This window comes from Bufo gargarizans, chromosome 11 (assembly GCF_014858855.1).
Source record: "Bufo gargarizans isolate SCDJY-AF-19 chromosome 11, ASM1485885v1, whole genome shotgun sequence".
Taxonomy (NCBI): Eukaryota; Metazoa; Chordata; class Amphibia; order Anura; family Bufonidae; genus Bufo; species Bufo gargarizans.
The window spans coordinates 83,440,732-83,460,098 of record NC_058090.1 but is presented as its reverse complement, the minus strand read 5'-3'; the positions used below and the strand labels follow the sequence as shown (position 1 = coordinate 83,460,098).

General features: G+C 46.9%; 1 protein-coding gene across 1 annotated transcript in view; it reads right to left on the bottom strand.

Annotated features, from left to right (window-relative positions):
- LOC122921380 overlaps positions 1–19,367 on the bottom strand; it is a 75,032-nt gene that overhangs the window by 42,311 nt on the left and 13,354 nt on the right. The window contains exons 4-7 of the mRNA XM_044271357.1: positions 12,558–12,788; positions 6,313–6,594; positions 5,801–6,076; positions 5,309–5,578 (exon numbers count right to left, since the gene is read on the bottom strand). Of these exons, the coding sequence (XP_044127292.1) occupies positions 5,309–5,578; positions 5,801–6,076; positions 6,313–6,594; positions 12,558–12,788 (1,059 nt within the window). The remainder of the gene's footprint in view (positions 1–5,308; positions 5,579–5,800; positions 6,077–6,312; positions 6,595–12,557; positions 12,789–19,367) is intronic.

Below are 19,367 nucleotides of genomic sequence, written 5' to 3'. Positions count from 1 at the left end.
CTCTCCATAACTTCAGCGCATGCACCGCCATTTCTAAATGTAAGACACCAAATGCAATTCTAAATAAAAGAAAAAGCAAGCTAAATATATAATGTGGAATTATATAATAAAATGTACCGTATATAAATATCTAAATAAACTGAAAGATCTGGAACACTGTATGTGCATACAGTATATCTTTAGACGTCATTCACATGGTAGCTTTTGACATTGTAATTTTATTGCTGATTCTGCATTGGCGACTGTGTGGACTCTGCCTCCCATTTTTCTCAGAGGCGGGTCACGCGGCCATTCGTGAGGTCGATGGTTTATAACTGCGCGGCCTGTCCTAGCTGGCAGCTTTTTGGAGTGCAGTTCATTACAAAACTCCCTTGTCCAAAGCTGCGATGTGAATGGGGACTTATATAGATAGTAATGTGTATTTCTATAGTTGTATGTATTGTGGGGATTCGCTCTGGTAGTAGGATAAGCGGGCCCAATGGCAAGTTAATAAAACAAAAGTCACTTCATGGCAGTCTTTTATGCCTGGCAAAACCTGGCCTGGAACGTGGGGAGTAGTCACCCACCCAGCACTTTGCCTACGCCCAGTAAGAGCCGTCCCGGATCAGCTATTACAGCCATGCTATTTATTTATTTTTAATATATATTTATAAATAGTATACTACTGTTTAGAAGATGTATTCCACCTGCGATCCGCATTTTTTGCAGATCGGATGCGGAACCATTAATTTCGATCTGGCCTCTAAAGATGCAGACAGCACGCCGTGTGCCTTCCACTTTTATATATCCGTTCCACGTCCTATTCTTACTCATTTTGAGGATACGGGTACTTTCACACTAGTGTATTTGCTGGATCCGGCAGCGCTTCCTTCCATTACTGATAATACAACCGCCTGCACCCGTTATGAACGGATCCGGTTGTATTATCTTTAAAATTGCCAAGACGGATCCGTCATTAACTCCATTAAAAGTCCATTGCCAAGACGGATCCGTCCCCATTGACTCCCAACATGTTGCGGTTTGCTCTCCGGTCTGGGAACTCAACTAAACGGAACGGAATGCATTTTGGAGCGCTCCGTTCTGTTTAGTTCAGTTTTGTCCCCATTGTCAATGAATGGGAACAAAGCTGAAGCATTTTTTTTTCCGGTATTGACCACCTATGACGGAACTCAATACAGGAAAACTTAAACGCTAGTGTGAAAGTAACCTTAGAATAAGCATTTATTACATAGTGGAGGACCTGCAGGAGGGGAACGCAGAATGTGCGCTGCCAGAATCTGTATTTGCGGACCACAAAATGGATACAGCTGTGTGAATACCCCTTTAGGGCTAATGCACAAGAATGTATTTTCTTTCCACGTCCATTACGGGTTTATTTTGCAGACCGTATACGGAACCATTCATTTTAATGGGTCCGTAAAAAAAAAAAAACGGAAGTTACTCCATGTACATTCCATATCTCCATTCCACAAAAAAAGATTCCTATTATTATCCGCATTACGGACAAGGATAGGACTGTTCTATTAGGGGCCAGCTGTTCTGTTCCTCAAAATACAGAATGCACACTGGACGTCATCCGTGTTTTTTGCGGACCGTGAAATACATGCGGTCATGTGAATACCCCCTTATCCTTGTATTTCAGGAAGCAGGACTGGTGTTCCACCATGTAGCAGATGATTTACTCAGTGCCGGTCTTCTGGAAGCCCAGGGGCAAGGATCTGGTAGCAGGAGGGAGGTCAGAGAAGGGTGGGGACCTTAGTCCAGGAGTGCAGGCCAGGTCTTACACCGTCAGAGGGGTGCAATCAAGCCCCAGGTGTGCCATCCCTTAAAGATGGGCGTGGAGCAGCCAGAAGGAGCTTGGGGCACAGAAAGGAGTGTCTCACTGTGTGATCTGAGTACAGGAGTCTGTGGGGGGATTATCATTGTAGGGTTTATAGACTGCATTGCTAAGTGCACATGCGCCAAGTATGTAAGAATGGCACACGTGTAATGTGGTTGCGCTTATTTCAGTGAAAGTATGCCATGGGGATGCCTGCCGTGGAGTTGTGAGTTTTAAAAAATGTTGCACTTCATGAATGTGACACCAAAGTGAAATCCTCTGCAATCCTGGCCACATTTTCACACCACATCAGTGGGTGGCACTGGTGCAGTCCCCAAAAAACGCACAGCCCCATTTGTGATTTTTGAAGCCACAATTGTCATGTGCAGGGGTTAATAAAATACCCTATGAGTATAATTAGGAAGCAAATCTCACTATCCGTGTACACCTATATACTGTGTCCTCCTTCACCAGCACTAGTCACTATCCGTGTACACCTATATACTGTGTCCTCCTTCACCAGCACTAGTCACTATACGTGTACACCTATATACTGTGCCCCCCTTCACCAGCACTAGTCACTATACGTGTACACCTATATACTGTGCCCCCCTTCACCAGCACTAGTCACTATATGTGTACACCTATATACTGTGTCACCCTTCACCAGCACTAGTCACTATATGTGTACACCTATATACTGTGTCACCCTTCACCAGCACTAGTCACTATACGTGTACACCCATATATACTGTGTCCCCCTTCACCAGCACTAGTCACTATACGTGTACACATATATACTGTGTCACCCTTCACCAGCACTAGTCACTATACGTGTACACCTATATACTGTGTCACCCTTCACCAGCACTAGTCACTATCCGTGTACACCTATATACTGTGTCCCCCTTCACCAGCACTAGTCACTATATGTGTACACCTATATACTGTGTCACCCTTCACCAGCACTAGTCACTATACGTGTACACCTATATACTGTGTCACCCTTCACCAGCACTAGTCACTATACGTGTACACCTATATACTGTGTCACCCTTCACCAGCACTAGTCACTATACGTGTACACCTATATACTGTGTCACCCTTCACCAGCACTAGTCACTATCCGTGTACACCTATATACTGTGTCACCCTTCACCAGCACTAGTCACTATACGTGTACACCTATATACTGTGTCACCCTTCACCAGCACTAGTCACTATCCGTGTACACCTATATACTGTGTCCCCCTTCACCAGCACTAGTCACTATACGTGTACACCTATATACTGTGTCACCCTTCACCAGCACTAGTCACTATCCGTGTACACCTATATACTGTGTCACCCTTCACCAGCACTAGTCACTATACGTGTACACCTATATACTGTGTCACCCTTCACCAGCACTAGTCACTATCCGTGTACACCTATATACTGTGTCCCCCTTCACCAGCACTAGTCACTATACGTGTACACCTATATACTGTGTCACCCTTCACCAGCACTAGTCACTATACGTGTAACACCTCTATACTGTGTCACCCTTCACCAGCACCAGTCACTATACGTGTACACATATATACTGTGTCCCCCTGAACCAGCACTAGTCACTATACGTGTACACCTATATACTGTGTCCCCCTTCACCAGCACTAGTCACTATACGTGTACACCTATATACTGTGTCACCCTTCACCAGCACTAGTCACTATCCGTGTACACCTATATACTGTGTCACCCTTCACCAGCACCAGTCACTATACGTGTACACATATATACTGTGTCCCCCTTCACCAGCACTAGTCACTATCCGTGTACACATATATACTGTGTCACCCTTCACCAGCACTAGTCACTATACGTGTACACCTATATACTGTGTCCCCTTTCACCATCACTAGTCACTATCCGTGTACACCTATATACTGTGTCACCCTTCACCAGCACTAGTTGCAATGTTTGCAGAAAAATAAAGAAAAACACTTAGATACAGTATCACTTGTCCGGCTATGTTACAGGTTGTGCAGACAGTATCGCACAAGATAGAATTACATATAGAGACTCAGCATACAGTATCAGGATAGGCTTAGATACACACTGCACCAGGCAGTATCAAACAAGATAGGATTAGATACGCTGTTCGCCAGGCAGTATCAAACATGATGAGCTTTGATACAGGTTCAGTAGACTGCATCACACATAATAGAAACAGAGGCAAAGCAGACTGTACTGGAAATGATGGGCTCAGACACACACCAGCAGACAGTATCACACAGGAGAGGATTAGATACACAGCTCAGCAGACAGTATCACACAGGACAGGATTAGATACACAGCTCAGCAGACAGTATCACACAGGAGAGGATTAGATACACAGCTCAGCAGACAGTATCACACAGGATAGGATTAGATACACAGCTCAGCAGACAGTATCACACAGGATAGGATTAGATACACAGCTCAGCAGACTGTATCACACATGATAGGATTAGATACACTGCTCAGCAGACAGTATCATACAAGATAGGATTAGATACACAGCTCAGCAGACAGTATCACACAGGATAGGATTAGATACACAGCTCAGCAGACAGTATCATACAAGATAGGATTAGATACACATCTCAGCAGACAGTATCACACAGGATAGGATTAGATACACAGCTCAGCAGACAGTATCACACAGGATAGGATTAGATACACAGCTCAGCAGTCAGTATCACACAGGATAGGATTAGATACATGGCTCAGTAGACAGTATCACACAGGATAGGATTAGATACACAGCTCAGCAGGCAGTATCACACAGAAGAAGATTTAATTTAGAATCAGTAGACTGTGATACAGAGGCACATTAGACAGTATCAGACATGACAGGCTTAGATACACAAGTATTATGCAAGGTAAGATTGGATCCGCAGCTCAGCAGGCAGTCAGTTTCATACACGGCAGGCTATATTGTAGGCTCAGCAGACTGTATCTCACACGATAGGATTAGATACAGATGTGTTTGCTGATTCGGGCTGTTTAGTGCCCTCTGGAGATGGTGAGGGAAGCTCCTGTGGACTGTCAGCATCTCACAAGCAAGAGATTAGTGGGGTTAATGCATGGGTGTACTGACATGGCCGGAGGAGGTGTAGGGGGCGTGCCTACTGCAGACTGAACAGTGTGGAGGGCGGGGCCAGCACTGTGACACATCACACTGCAAAGCATGCTGGGCGTGGTTAGAGCAGGAAGCTGAAGAAAACAGGAAGTGCTGGATGTAAACATCCTGTAAAGATCCCAAATGTCCAGACAGGGAAGGAAAGCACGGACATGAATTGGGGGCAGAAATATGCAGTGTTAGGAGCAAATAAAATTTGATTTCGGGACCAAAGGACCTCTTCAAAAGAACCAAATGGTCACAAAATTTACCAAAATGTTGCTCTTTAGTGTTGATTTCCCTACAATATTTCTTAAATGACATAAAATGAAGCGAGTACTCACCCAGAATAAACAAAGTTACTGTCTCACTTCGCAGTATCGTCGGTGAAATAGAATTTCGGGACTCACAATAGTAGGGTCCAGTCATGGTTGCTGACTTGATGATCCGTCTAATTTCCGCAGATTTCTTTTGGGAAACTGTAACATTTCCTAATATTGTCCTGTTGTGATAGAAGCTGTAGTGTAAACTCTTGGAGGCCTCACACCGAAGGGTAATCTCATCGCCGATCACCACCTTATCTGGTACCAGCATGAAGCGAGGCTGGCCTAAAACTGCAGAGAGGACATAAACATAAATTATAATGTGTAGTAGCACGCGAGTGAATATGGATAACAGTTCCTTCAGACTTTCGTCACTTGTTCATCAGGCCATCTACCCCAGGGACTGGCACTGTGGTGGCCATCTTAAGGGTTCTCTTGTAATTACTAGTTCCGTTACTGTATGGCATCGTGTGATTTATTTTGGAGCTTATTTTATATTGTGTGACTACTCACCTTCTACCATGATACTGAGGTCCTTGCTGTACTTTATAACCTTATTATTCGCAGGTTTACTGGAGCATCGATAATTTCCACTGTGGTCGTCTCCAGCCCGAGGGATGAGATAAGTGTTATTCGTAGTATAATCACGTACAATCTGGGAGTCTTTGAAGAAGCTGTAGAGGATATGGTTCCCAGTTGGAGAAGCGGCTACACACCGTAGTACCACCTGTTCTCCTCTACTTACAGTGGATGATGGGAACACCTGTATCACTGGGGTCTTGAATATCTCTAGATAAGAATGAGAACAATTACTATAAAATATTCCATAGTTCAATGAATTTTCAGATTTGCTACTTCTTACCATTTTCTGGTCAAACTGCAGATTATAGTGAAGTCATGGCAGATGATATTTAGAAATGCAATGTGTAACAACAATTTGGCCAGTAGAGGGCAGCACTGTGACATCTGTACAGTCGCCTTCTCATACACGTTGTTCATGGCCTCTGCTGAGTTATAATACCTACCTTCTATTTGGATGTTTACAACGTCACTCTTTTTCGTCACAGCACTAAGTAATGCTCTCGCTTCACAGAAGTATTTCCCAGAATGCTCATGCTTTGCAGATGAGACGCTGTATTCACTATCTGCACTGAATTCCTGTAGTCTCTGTTCATTTCTGTAGAATGCAAACTGCAGTTTTGTGTTCCTTTTTCGAGGAGCAAGAGTTGTGTGACATGTAAGTGTCATTTCATCACCTTCTGCTACTAATGGTTGTTTCAGCTGTAAAATTGGGACTGAGAACAGTTCTGTAAAAGAAATTAGTTAAAATTGGTGATAGATATATATGAGAGAGATAGATAAATAGATACATAGATAGAAGTGATAGATAACCTTTGCCACCATATTATCAGTTTTACATCAAGACACGGAGGCTCATATTGCTTTCTCCTTCTTTACTGAACCACCAATAGCAGCAAAGAGAAAAAATTAACATACAGGGAACCATAGCAACCAATGTCCCTCCCCACTGGCCCCTATAATAGGTCGCTCCTCCTATGGCTCTCCCTCTTTCTTTGCTGCTGCCAAGCTAAGTACACCTTTTATTCTCTGCTGTTTAGCTTTGTGTTAGGTTTTTCTCTTTGTGTCTGCGCTGCGTACACTGGGTGACTAACCCTTCTTGCTGTACAGCGCTCCCCTTGCTTTTGCCCCCCTACCACTTGCGGTGCAGGTGGGGGGTTTGTATTGCTGCGCTTATCCCTGCGCTTTGGGGGGATATTCGGTCGGCGCCCTCTGGGCTCCCTCCCCCCCCCCTCTCTTGTTGCGGGTTTCTTGCTGGGGTTCCCTGGCTTTGGCCTTGTTTCGCTGGCCCCTTTTTCTCCCACCCCTCGCTTCATTTTACCTGCGCTTGCGTCCGCGCTTCCCGGGGGTTGAGGGGCGGGTCCTCCCTCTTCTTGTTCGGCGGCGCCATTTCCCGGCGCTTCTCCTATCGGGGTGGCCGCGAGATCTCGCGAGATCTCGGCGGCCATCTTGGAAACCCTCTGTGATCGCCGGCCGCGAGATCTCGCGAGATCTCGGCGGCCATCTTTAGTACGGCCGCATTTCGCGGGCTTCTGGGGGCGGTCCTTTAGCTTCCTGTTCCGATCGGTCAGTTGTCTGTCTCCCTGCACGGTCGGCGGCTCCTGCTCTCCTGCTCTTTGTCTCAGGTGACCTTAGGCCTTGCCCCTGGCTTATTCTTTTAGTCTCAGCGCTGCCCCATATAGACATCTGTTTGATCATGTCGGCTCCTACTCCACCTCCTACTGCCAGTCACCCCCCCTCCTCTCCTGAGGGACTTATCTCCAATGATTCAGATGCGCATGCGCTGGCGCTGCAGCGCTCAGTATCTGACGCGATTATGGCAGCCATGGGCTCCATGTCGTCAGTTTTGTCACAGACTATTGCCCAGGCTCTGTCCGCACATCCCGCTAGTGCTCCCTTGCAGGACCCCATTGCCGCTCCGCAGCCTACCTCTATTGATCCCCCTGTATTACAGGGGACTTTGACTGGTGCGCATCTTGCCACCCCGGATCCCGTGCTTAGTTCACGGACAAGGGCCTCTTCCCGCCAGGCAGAAAGGGCGCGGACATGGAAACGCGCTAGAGCGCAATCACCGGACCTGTCTGACTCGGATAGAGTTTCAGACGAGGAGGCTATGGCGGACTTCAATTACGGCACAGAGGAGGATCTCACCCCCCCACTTCAGGGCCCATCCACCTCCGCTGCGGCGGCCTCCTCTGCCAAGGAAGCGGCGACAACTTCTACCGCTGCCCGTTCTGAGGCCGTGTTAGATGATTCGGGCGAACCGATGTTCGATCCCGAGTCATTACATCACCCTCGGTCGGCGGAATGGCTTCCCTCCCCTCATGTGGGGGCCTATTTGGAGCACTGGGTGCGTCACTCACTTAGCCGCGAGTCGCGCAATAAGCTTAGGGCCGAGTGTCCCCGGCCAGTGGTCCCCAATAAGGTCTGTGACACCCCGTTGGTGGACCCCAAGATGTCGCAGTTCTTGTCCAAAACGGGTTGGAACGCGAAAAAGGGCCTGGATTCAGCGCTCCGCAGCTGCCAGGACAAGATCCTTGATGTGTTTGGTCCCTTGACTAGGATCTTAGAGTTGGCCGAAGCGGCTAGGATTGAGGGTACCCCAATTGACCCGGTGGAATTGAGGGGTTGGGCCCAGAGGGCCATATGCCTGACCGGAAACGCCAATACCGCCATGGCGATTGAGAGACGCAAGGCGATCTTGTTTAAGATTGACCCCAAATTGGCCAATTTAGCGCTCACTGAGGCAGGGAAGGATGCCCAGGGCCTCCTCTTCGGCGAGTCCTTCATCAAGGACATGAGCCGGTTCGTGGGCACTTTTACTGCGCTGGACAAGGCCCAGTCCTCTATGCGCAGGGTCTTCCAGGGACGGGTCTCTCATCGGGCCGGCAGTGGTAGGGGCCGCCTGTCCGGCCGTGCAAATTTCCAGGCCCGTGGAGCGACCAGAGGTTCCGGTGGACATCGTCCTCAGTTCCAGGAACAACGCAACGCGTCTCCGTTCTTCTCCACGAGGGGACAGCAATGGCGTTCTCGCTCCTTCCGGGGCAACCCGAGTCACCGCAGACCCTTGGGTAAGTGTTCCCCTGTTGGGGGATTCTATGGTACCTTGTGTTGGGGGCCGACTCCAGCGTTTTTCCCACGCTTGGAGCCTCATTACCGCGGATCCATGGGTGCTGGCCACGGTAAAGGGATTTCACATAGAGCTCACGGGCTCCCCCTATCTGATTCCTTCCCCTCCGCTTGTTCCCCTATCGCACGCGGATCGTGCGTTGGTGGACGCGGAATTGCAGTCCCTCAGGCAAAAATTGGCGATAGAGCCTGCGCCCCTGGCATCGGTGGGTGTTATCAGCAACATCTTTCTTGTGCAGAAGAAAGACGGGCAGATGAGACCGGTCATCAACCTTCGCTCGCTGAATGCGGTAGTACGTTACCGTCATTTCAAGATGGAAGGGATTCATCTCCTTCGGGACTTGTTAATCCCTGGGGACTGGATGGTGAAGCTGGACCTGAAGGATGCGTACCTGACGGTCCCGGTATCCGCTCTTTCCAGAGACCTGCTTCAGTTCCGGTGGCAGGGAGAGGTCTGGAGGTTCACCTGTCTGCCATTCGGGCTGTCTTCAGCTCCCTGGTGTTTCACCAAGTTGCTGCGTCCGGTCGTGTCGTGGTTGAGGACTCGGGGTGTTCGTCTAATCATCTATCTGGACGACATCCTGTTGATACACGAGTCCAGTGCGGGATTGCTGGAACATCTACGCTGGACGGCGGATCTGCTTTCGGGTCTCGGGTTCCTCCTCAACCGAGAGAAATCCTGCCTTACTCCGGCCCAGAGGATGGAGTTCCTAGGATTCACGGTGGATTCGCTCTCGGAGTCTCTCAGCCTGCCGGCGGCAAAGTTGCGGGCGATCCGCAAGGAGTTGAGACATGCTCTCCTCGCTCCCCATCTCTCGTTACGTCACCTGGCCCGCGTTATCGGCCTGTTGGCCTCTTCCATTCAGGCGGTGTTCCCAGCCCCGCTGCATTACCGGGCGCTCCAGCGACTGAAGATCGCCCATCTTCGGACCGGTGCCTCCTTTGCGGACACGGTGGTTCTGGACTCGGAAGCCCGGGAGGAACTGAGTTGGTGGATAGCCAACCTGGAAGCGTGGAACGGGAGAGCAATCTTTGGATCCCTGCCGGAGTTGACGATCGAATCGGACACGAGCCTCCAGGGCTGGGGGGCCCATTGCAACGGGGTCTCCACCGGGGGTCCTTGGTCGGCGGAGGAATCCCTCCTGCACATCAATGCGTTGGAGCTCTTGGCGGGGTCCTTCGCTGTGAAGAGTTTCTCCAACGGGATCGCCAACGCGTGTATCCGGCTGCGGATGGACAACGTGTCGGCGGTCCGGTATGTCAACCGTCTGGGGGGTACTCGCTCGGCCACTTTGGCGCGTTTGGCCAAAGATTTTTGGTCGTTCTGCCTGTCCAGGGACATCATGGTACAGGCGGAGTATTTGCCAGGGTTGAGCAACATTCAGGCGGATTGGAACTCTCGCTACCTGTCGGACGGCAGCGATTGGCAGTTGGATCCGCTGGTGTTCGCGGCGATCTCGGATTTGTGGGGTCCGATGTCCGTCGATCTCTTCGCCTCTCGGCTCAACAGGCAGCTAACCCGGTTCTTCAGCTGGCGTCCGGACCCGGAGGCGGTGGCGGTGGATGCTTTCCTCCAGGACTGGTCGGTGTCTCGCCTGTATGCGTTTCCTCCATTCTCAATGATCCCGAGGACTCTCCTGCAGGTTCTCCGCCATCGGGCAGATCTGGTTCTGGTGGTCCCGTTCTGGGGATCCCAGGTTTGGTTCCCCTCATTGTTGAAGATTCTGGTGGAGGTTCCTGTTCTTCTCCCGAGCCGGCTGGATCTCCTACGCAACCCTCTGGGTCTACATCATCCCCTCCTCCTCGACGGATCCCTGCGTCTGCTGGCGTGCCGGATCTCCGGACACCTGGATCTTTCGAGGGAATTTCGGCTGCAACTCGACGACTATTGGACAACGCGTGGGCTCCCGGCACCCGAAAGTCTTACCGGGCAGCCTGGAGAACTTGGGCTAATTGGTGCGTGGAACGGGACTTGGATCCCGTTTCGGCACCTGTAGCTGACCTGCTGCTTTTCCTCACCTCTCTCTTTGAGACGGGGAAGGCGTATCGGACCATTAACCTTTTCAGGTCCGCTATTTCTTCTACCCACGAGGGCTACGCGGGTGTTGCGGCTGGTCAACATCCTTCTGTGTCTCGCCTCCTTCGGGGGGCTCGGTTGTCTCGTCCCCCTCGGCCTCGTTTTTCCACGACTTGGGATGTCTCCCTGGTTTTGGGTTTTTTGGCCTCTTGGCCCGAGAATTCTGCTCTTTCCATTAGGCAGTTGTCCGCTAAATTGTTGGCATTGTTTTGCCTCATCTCATGTAAAAGAGTGTCGGATGTGAGGGCCCTTGATTACGACGCGCGTTCGTTTACCCCGGAGGGGGTTACCTTTAACATCTCGCGTCGCACCAAGACTAGCATCCGGTTCGTGTCCTACCCTAGTTTTCCTATGTCTCCGATCTTATGCCCAGTGGCGTGCCTTCGGGAGTACGAGTCCAGGACTCTGGCACACAGGTCTCCGACCAGGCCACAGCTGTTCGTTTCTATTCGGCATCCGTTTGGCCCGGTGGCTAGCCCTACGTTAGCCCGTTGGCTTAAATGGGTTATGTCGTTGGCTGGTGTTGACACTTCTGTCTTCACAGCCCACTCCGCACGGGGGGCCTCGGCCACCGCTCTGGCGGTTTCGGGGGCCAGATTGGAGGACGTGATGCGCCTGGCTGATTGGTCTAATGTTACCACGTTCAGGGAGTTCTATTTCCGTCCTCCAGTGAATTTGTTTGCTTCAATTATTGACAGGCTTTGAACTTGCAATATGAGCCTCCGTGTCTTGATGTAAAACTAAATGATTTTCCTATTTCATGACGTAAAGTCATAGTTTTATTAAAGACACGGAGGCGAGTATTGCCCACCCTGGATTCCCTCCCTTGGGTCTTTTGGTGGGTTGGTTTTCTTTCAGGGCTCGCTTATGTATATGTCTTTGCGGTATTTATTGTCTTATTATTTATTATTGACATTGTATTTTTTACTATGTTGGTTATTTCATTGCCATTGTAGTGTTTGTTTAATGCACTTTATTGCCGGTGGTCATTCAACCCCTATCGGGTCTGTTTGAGCAATTGGTGTCCGATGCTCTTGTCCTGACATGCCGGTTTCACCTGGGCCCATGGTCTGTTCTCTCTTTCAGGTTGAAGCCTCTTCAAGAATGGTATACCACGTTCCAGTTTAAAGTTCTTCGGTGGTTGACCAGGTTGGCGACTGCTGGTTCCTGTTTCGTACAGAGTGGAGTTCTTCGTTCCGGTTGAAGTTCAGAGTTCGTTGGATTGTTCGGGATGTTGGCACCAGGATCCCAAAGAAAGAGGAAGAGCCATAGGAGGAGCGGCCTATTATAGGGGCCAGTGGGGAGGGACATTGGTTGCTATGGTTCCCTGTATGTTAATTTTTTCTCTTTGCTGCTATTGGTGGTTCAGTAAAGAAGGAGAAAGCAATACTCGCCTCCGTGTCTTTAATAAAACTATGACTTTACGTCATGAAATAGGAAAATCATTTAGTTATACAGTATTTAGATTTTATCAGTATTCTTTACCGTTGACAATAAGATACGTTTCTTTCGATGTATGAACAGACAATACTCGTGTCTTTTTACATTTATATATTCCACTTCTTGTTCCATCCATATAATAACCCATGGTTCCTATTATGTGATCATCCTTGTAAATTGTCACTTGATTTGAAAACAATGAATCCCAACCTCGACAATTTAAAAGCAACTTGTCTCCTTCGTAAATGTATGAAGGCACCTGAAGTATTACCCAGTCTGAAAGTCAAAAATAAACAGATCAGATGAGGTTTTTATCTGGGTTCTGTGTGACACTATTTATCTGGACACTGTGTGACTATATCTGGATGCTGTGTGACACTATTCATCTGGACACTGACATTATCTGGATACTGTGTGACACTATTTATCTGGACACTGTGTGACGTTATCTGGATGCTGTGTGGCACTATTTATCTGGACACTGTGTGACATTATCTGGATGCTGTGTGGCACTATTTATCTGGACACTGTGTGACATTATCTGGATGCTGTGTGATACTATTTATCTGGACACTGTGTGACATTATCTGGATGCTGTGTGACACTATTTATCTGGACACTGTGTGACGTTATCTGGACACTGTGTGACATTATCTGGATGCTGTGTGGCACTATTTATCTGGACACTGTGTGACATTATCTGGATGCTGTGTGACATTATTCATCTGTACACTGTGTGACATTATCTGGATGCTGTGTGGCACTATTTATCTGGACACTGTGTGACATTATCTGGATGCTGTGTGACACTATTTATCTGGACACTGTGTGACATTATCTGGATGCTGTGTGACACTTTATCTGGACACTGTGTGACATTATCTGGATGTCGTGTGGCACTATTTATCTGGACACTGTGTGACATTATCTGGATGCTGTGTGGCACTCTTTATCTGGACACTGTGACGTTATCTGAATGTTGTGTGACACTATTTATCTGGACACTGTGTGACATTATCTGGATGCTGTGTGGCACTATTTATCTGGACACTGTGTGACGTTATCTGGATGCAGTGTGACACTATTTATCTGGACACTGTGTGACATTATCTGGATGCTGTGTGACACTATTTATCTGGACACTGTGTGACATTATCTGGATGCTGTGTGACACTATTTATCTGGACACTGTGTGACATTGTCTGGATGCTGTGTGGCACTATTTATCTGGACACTGTGTGACGTTATCTGGATGCTGTGTGACACTATTTATCTGGACACTGTGTGACATTATCTGGATGCTGTGTGACACTATTTATCCGGACACTGTGTGACATTATCTGGATGCTGTGTGACACTATTTATCTGGACACTGTGTGACATTATCTGGATGCAGTGTGGCACTATTTATCTGGACACTGTGTGACATTATCTGGATGCTGTGTGACACTATTTATCTGGACACTGTGTGACATTATCTGGATGCTGTGTGACACTATTTATCTGGACACTGTGTGACATTATCTGGATGCTGTGTGACACTATTTATCTGGACACTGTGTGACATTATCTGGATGCTGTGTGACACTATTTATCTGGACACTGTGTGACATTATCTGGATGCTGTGTGACACTATTTATCTGGACACTGTGTGACTATATCTGGATGCTGTGTGGCACTATTTATCTGGACGCTGTGTGACATTATCTGGATGCTGTGTGGCACTATTTATCTGGACGCTGTGTGACATTATCTGGATGCTGTGTGATACTATTTATCTGGACACTGTGTGACATTATCTGGATGCTGTGTGACACTATTTATCTGGACACTGTGTGACGTTATCTGGACACTGTGTGACATTATCTGGATGCTGTGTGGCACTATTTATCTGGACACTGTGTGACATTATCTGGATGCTGTGTGACATTATTCATCTGTACACTGTGTGACATTATCTGGATGCTGTGTGGCACTATTTATCTGGACACTGTGTGACATTATCTGGATGCTGTGTGACACTATTTATCTGGACACTGTGTGACATTATCTGGATGTCGTGTGGCACTATTTATCTGGACACTGTGTGACATTATCTGGATGCTGTGTGGCACTATTTATCTGGACACTGTGACGTTATCTGAATGTTGTGTGACACTATTTATCTGGACACTGTGTGACATTATCTGGATGCTGTGTGACACTATTTATCTGGACACTGTGTGACATTATCTGGATGCTGTGTGACACTATTTATCTGGACACTGTGACATTATCTGGATGCTGTGTGGCACTATTTATCTGGACACTGTGTGACGTTATCTGAATGTTGTGTGACACTATTTATCTGGACACTGTGTGACATTATCTGGATGCTGTGTGGCACTATTTATCTGGACACTGTGTGACGTTATCTGGATGCTATGTGACACTATTTATCTGGACACTGTGTGACATTATCTGGATGCTGTGTGGCACTATTTATCTGGACACTGTGTGACATTATCTGGATGCTGTGTGGCACTATTTATCTGGACACTGTGTGACGTTATCTGGATGCTGTGTGACACTATTTATCTGGACACTGTGTGACATTATCTGGATGCTGTGTGACACTATTTATCCGGACACTGTGTGACATTATCTGGATGCTGTGTGACACTATTTATCTGGACACTGTGTGACATTATCTGGATGCAGTGTGGCACTATTTATCTGGACACTGTGTGACATTATCTGGATGCTGTGTGACACTATTTATCTGGACACTGTGTGACGTTATCTGGATGCTGTGTGGCACTATTTATCTGGACGCTGTGTGACATTATCTGGATGCTGTGTGGCACTATTTATCTGGACACTGTGTGACATTATCTGGATGCTGTGTGATACTATTTATCTGGACACTGTGTGACATTATCTGGATGCTGTGTGACACTATTTATCTGGACACTGTGTGACATTATCTGGATGCTGTGTGGCACTATTTATCTGGACACTGTGTGACGTTATCTGGATGCAGTGTGACACTATTTATCTGGACACTGTGTGACATTATCTGGATGCTGTGTGACACTATTTATCTGGACACTGTGTGACATTATCTGGATGCTGTGTGACACTATTTATCTGGACACTGTGTGACATTATCTGGATGCTGTGTGGCACTATTTATCTGGACACTGTGTGACGTTATCTGGATGCTGTGTGACACTATTTATCTGGACACTGTGTGACATTATCTGGATGCTGTGTGACACTATTTATCCGGACACTGTGTGACATTATCTGGATGCTGTGTGACACTATTTATCTGGACACTGTGTGACATTATCTGGATGCAGTGTGGCACTATTTATCTGGACACTGTGTGACATTATCTGGATGCTGTGTGACACTATTTATCTGGACACTGTGTGACATTATCTGGATGCTGTGTGACACTATTTATCTGGACACTGTGTGACATTATCTGGATGCTGTGTGACACTATTTATCTGGACACTGTGTGACATTATCTGGATGCTGTGTGACACTATTTATCTGGACACTGTGTGACATTATCTGGATGCTGTGTGACACTATTTATCTGGACACTGTGTGACTATATCTGGATGCTGTGTGGCACTATTTATCTGGACGCTGTGTGACATTATCTGGATGCTGTGTGACACTATTTATCTGGACACTGTGTGACATTATCTGGATGCTGTGTGATACTATTTATCTGGACACTGTGTGACATTATCTGGATGCTGTGTGACACTATTTATCTGGACACTGTGTGACGTTATCTGGACACTGTGTGACATTATCTGGATGCTGTGTGGCACTATTTATCTGGACACTGTGTGACATTATCTGGATGCTGTGTGACATTATTCATCTGTACACTGTGTGACATTATCTGGATGCTGTGTGGCACTATTTATCTGGACACTGTGTGACATTATCTGGATGCTGTGTGACACTATTTATCTGGACACTGTGTGACATTATCTGGATGCTGTGTGACACTTTATCTGGACACTGTGTGACATTATCTGGATGTCGTGTGGCACTATTTATCTGGACACTGTGTGACATTATCTGGATGCTGTGTGGCACTATTTATCTGGACACTGTGACGTTATCTGAATGTTGTGTGACACTATTTATCTGGACACTGTGTGACATTATCTGGATGCTGTGTGACACTATTTATCTGGACACTGTGTGACATTATCTGGATGCTGTGTGACACTATTTATCTGGACACTGTGACATTATCTGGATGCTGTGTGGCACTATTTATCTGGACACTGTGTGACGTTATCTGAATGTTGTGTGACACTATTTATCTGGACACTGTGTGACATTATCTGGATGCTGTGTGGCACTATTTATCTGGACACTGTGTGACGTTATCTGGATGCTGTGTGGCACTATTTATCTGGACACTGTGTGACATTATCTGGATGCTGTGTGGCACTATTTATCTGGACACTGTGTGACATTATCTGGATGCTGTGTGACACTATTTATCTGGACACTGTGTGACATTATCTGGATGCTGTGTGGCACTATTTATCTGGACACTGTGTGACATTATCTGGATGCTGTGTGACACTATTTATCTGGACACTGTGTGACATTATCTGGATGCTGTGTGACACTATTTATCTGGACACTGTGTGACATTATCTGGATGCTGTGTGACACTATTTATCTGGACACTGTGTGACATTATCTGGATGCTGTGTGACACTATTTATCTGGACACTGTGTGACGTTATCTGGATGCTGTGTGACACTATTTATCTGGACACTGTGTGACGTTATCTGGATGCTGTGTGGCACTATTTATCTGGACACTGTGTGACATTATCTGGATGTTGTGTGACACTTTTTATCCGGACACTGTGTGACGTTATCTGGATGTTGTGTGGCACTATTTATCTGGACACTGTGTGACATTATCTGGATGCTGTGTGACACTATTTATCTGGACACTGTGTGACGTTATCTGGATTCTGTGTGACACTATTTATCCGGACACTGTGTGACGTTATCTGGATTCTGTGTGACACTATTTATCCGGACACTGTGTGACGTTATCTTGATTCTGTGTGACACTATTTATCCGGACACTGTGTGACGTTATCTGGATGCTGTGTGACACTATTTATCTGGACACTGTGTGACGTTATCTGGATTCTGTGTGACACTATTTATCCGGACACTGTGTGACGTTATCTGGATGATGTGTGACACTATTTATCTGGACACTGTGTGACGTTATCTGGATGCTGTGTGACACTATTTATCTGGACACTGTGTGACGTTATCTGGATTCTGTGTGACACTATTTATCCGGACACTGTGTGACGTTATCTGGATTCTGTGTGGCACTATTTATCTGGACACTGTGTGACATTATCTGGATGCAGTGTGGCACTATTTATCTGGACACTATGACGTTATCTGGATGCTGTGTGACACTATTTATCTGGACACTGTGTGACATTATCTGGATGCTGTGTTGCACTATTTATCTGGACACTGTGTGACGTTATCTGGATGCTGTGTGACACTATTTATCCGGACACTGTGTGACGTTATCTGGATGCTGTGTGGCACTATTTATCTGGACACTGTGTGACATTATCTGGACACTGTGTGACACTATTTATCTGGACGCTGTGTGACATTATCTGGATGCTGTGTGGCACTATTTATCTGGACGCTGTGTGACGTTATCTGGATGCTGTGTGGCACTATTTATCTGGACACTGTGTGACATTATCTGGATGCTGTGTGACACTATTTATCTGGACACTGTGTGACATTATCTGGACACTGTGTGACACTATTTACCTGGACACTGTGTGACGTTATCTGGACACTGTGTGACATTATCTGGATGCTGTGTGACACTATTTATCTGGACACTGTGTGACATTATCTGGACACTGTGTGACACTATTTACCTGGACACTGTGTGACGTTATCTGGACACTGTGTGACATTATCTGGATGCTGTGTGGCACTATTTATCTGGACACTGTGTGACGTTATCTGGATGCTGTGTGGCACTATTTATCTGGACACTGTGTGACGTTATCTGGATGCTGTGTGGCACTATTTATCTGGACACTGTGTGACGTTATCTGGATGCTGTGTGGCACTATTTATCTGGACACTGTGTGACATTATCTGGACACTGTGTGACACTATTTACCTGGACACTGTGTGACGTTATCTGGACACTGTGTGACATTATCTGGATGCTGTGTGACACTTTTTATCCGGACACTGTGTGACGTTATCTGGATGCTGTGTGGCACTATTTATCTGGACACTGTGTGACATTATCTGGATGCTGTGTGACACTATTTATCTGGACACTGTGTGACGTTATCTGGATTCTGTGTGACACTATTTATCCGGACACTGTGTGACGTTATCTGGATTCTGTGTGACACTATTTATCCGGACACTGTGTGACGTTATCTGGATTCTGTGTGACACTATTTATCTGGACACTGTGTGACGTTATCTGGATTCTGTGTGACACTATTTATCCGGACACTGTGTGACGTTATCTGGATTCTGTGTGGCACTATTTATCTGGACACTGTGTGACATTATCTGGATGCAGTGTGGCACTATTTATCTGGACACTATGACGTTATCTGGATGCTGTGTGACACTATTTATCCGGACACTGTGTGACATTATCTGGATGCTGTGTGGCACTATTTATCTGGACACTGTGTGACGTTATCTGGATGCTGTGTGACACTATTTATCCGGACACTGTGTGACGTTATCTGGATGCTGTGTGGCACTATTTATCTGGACACTGTGTGACA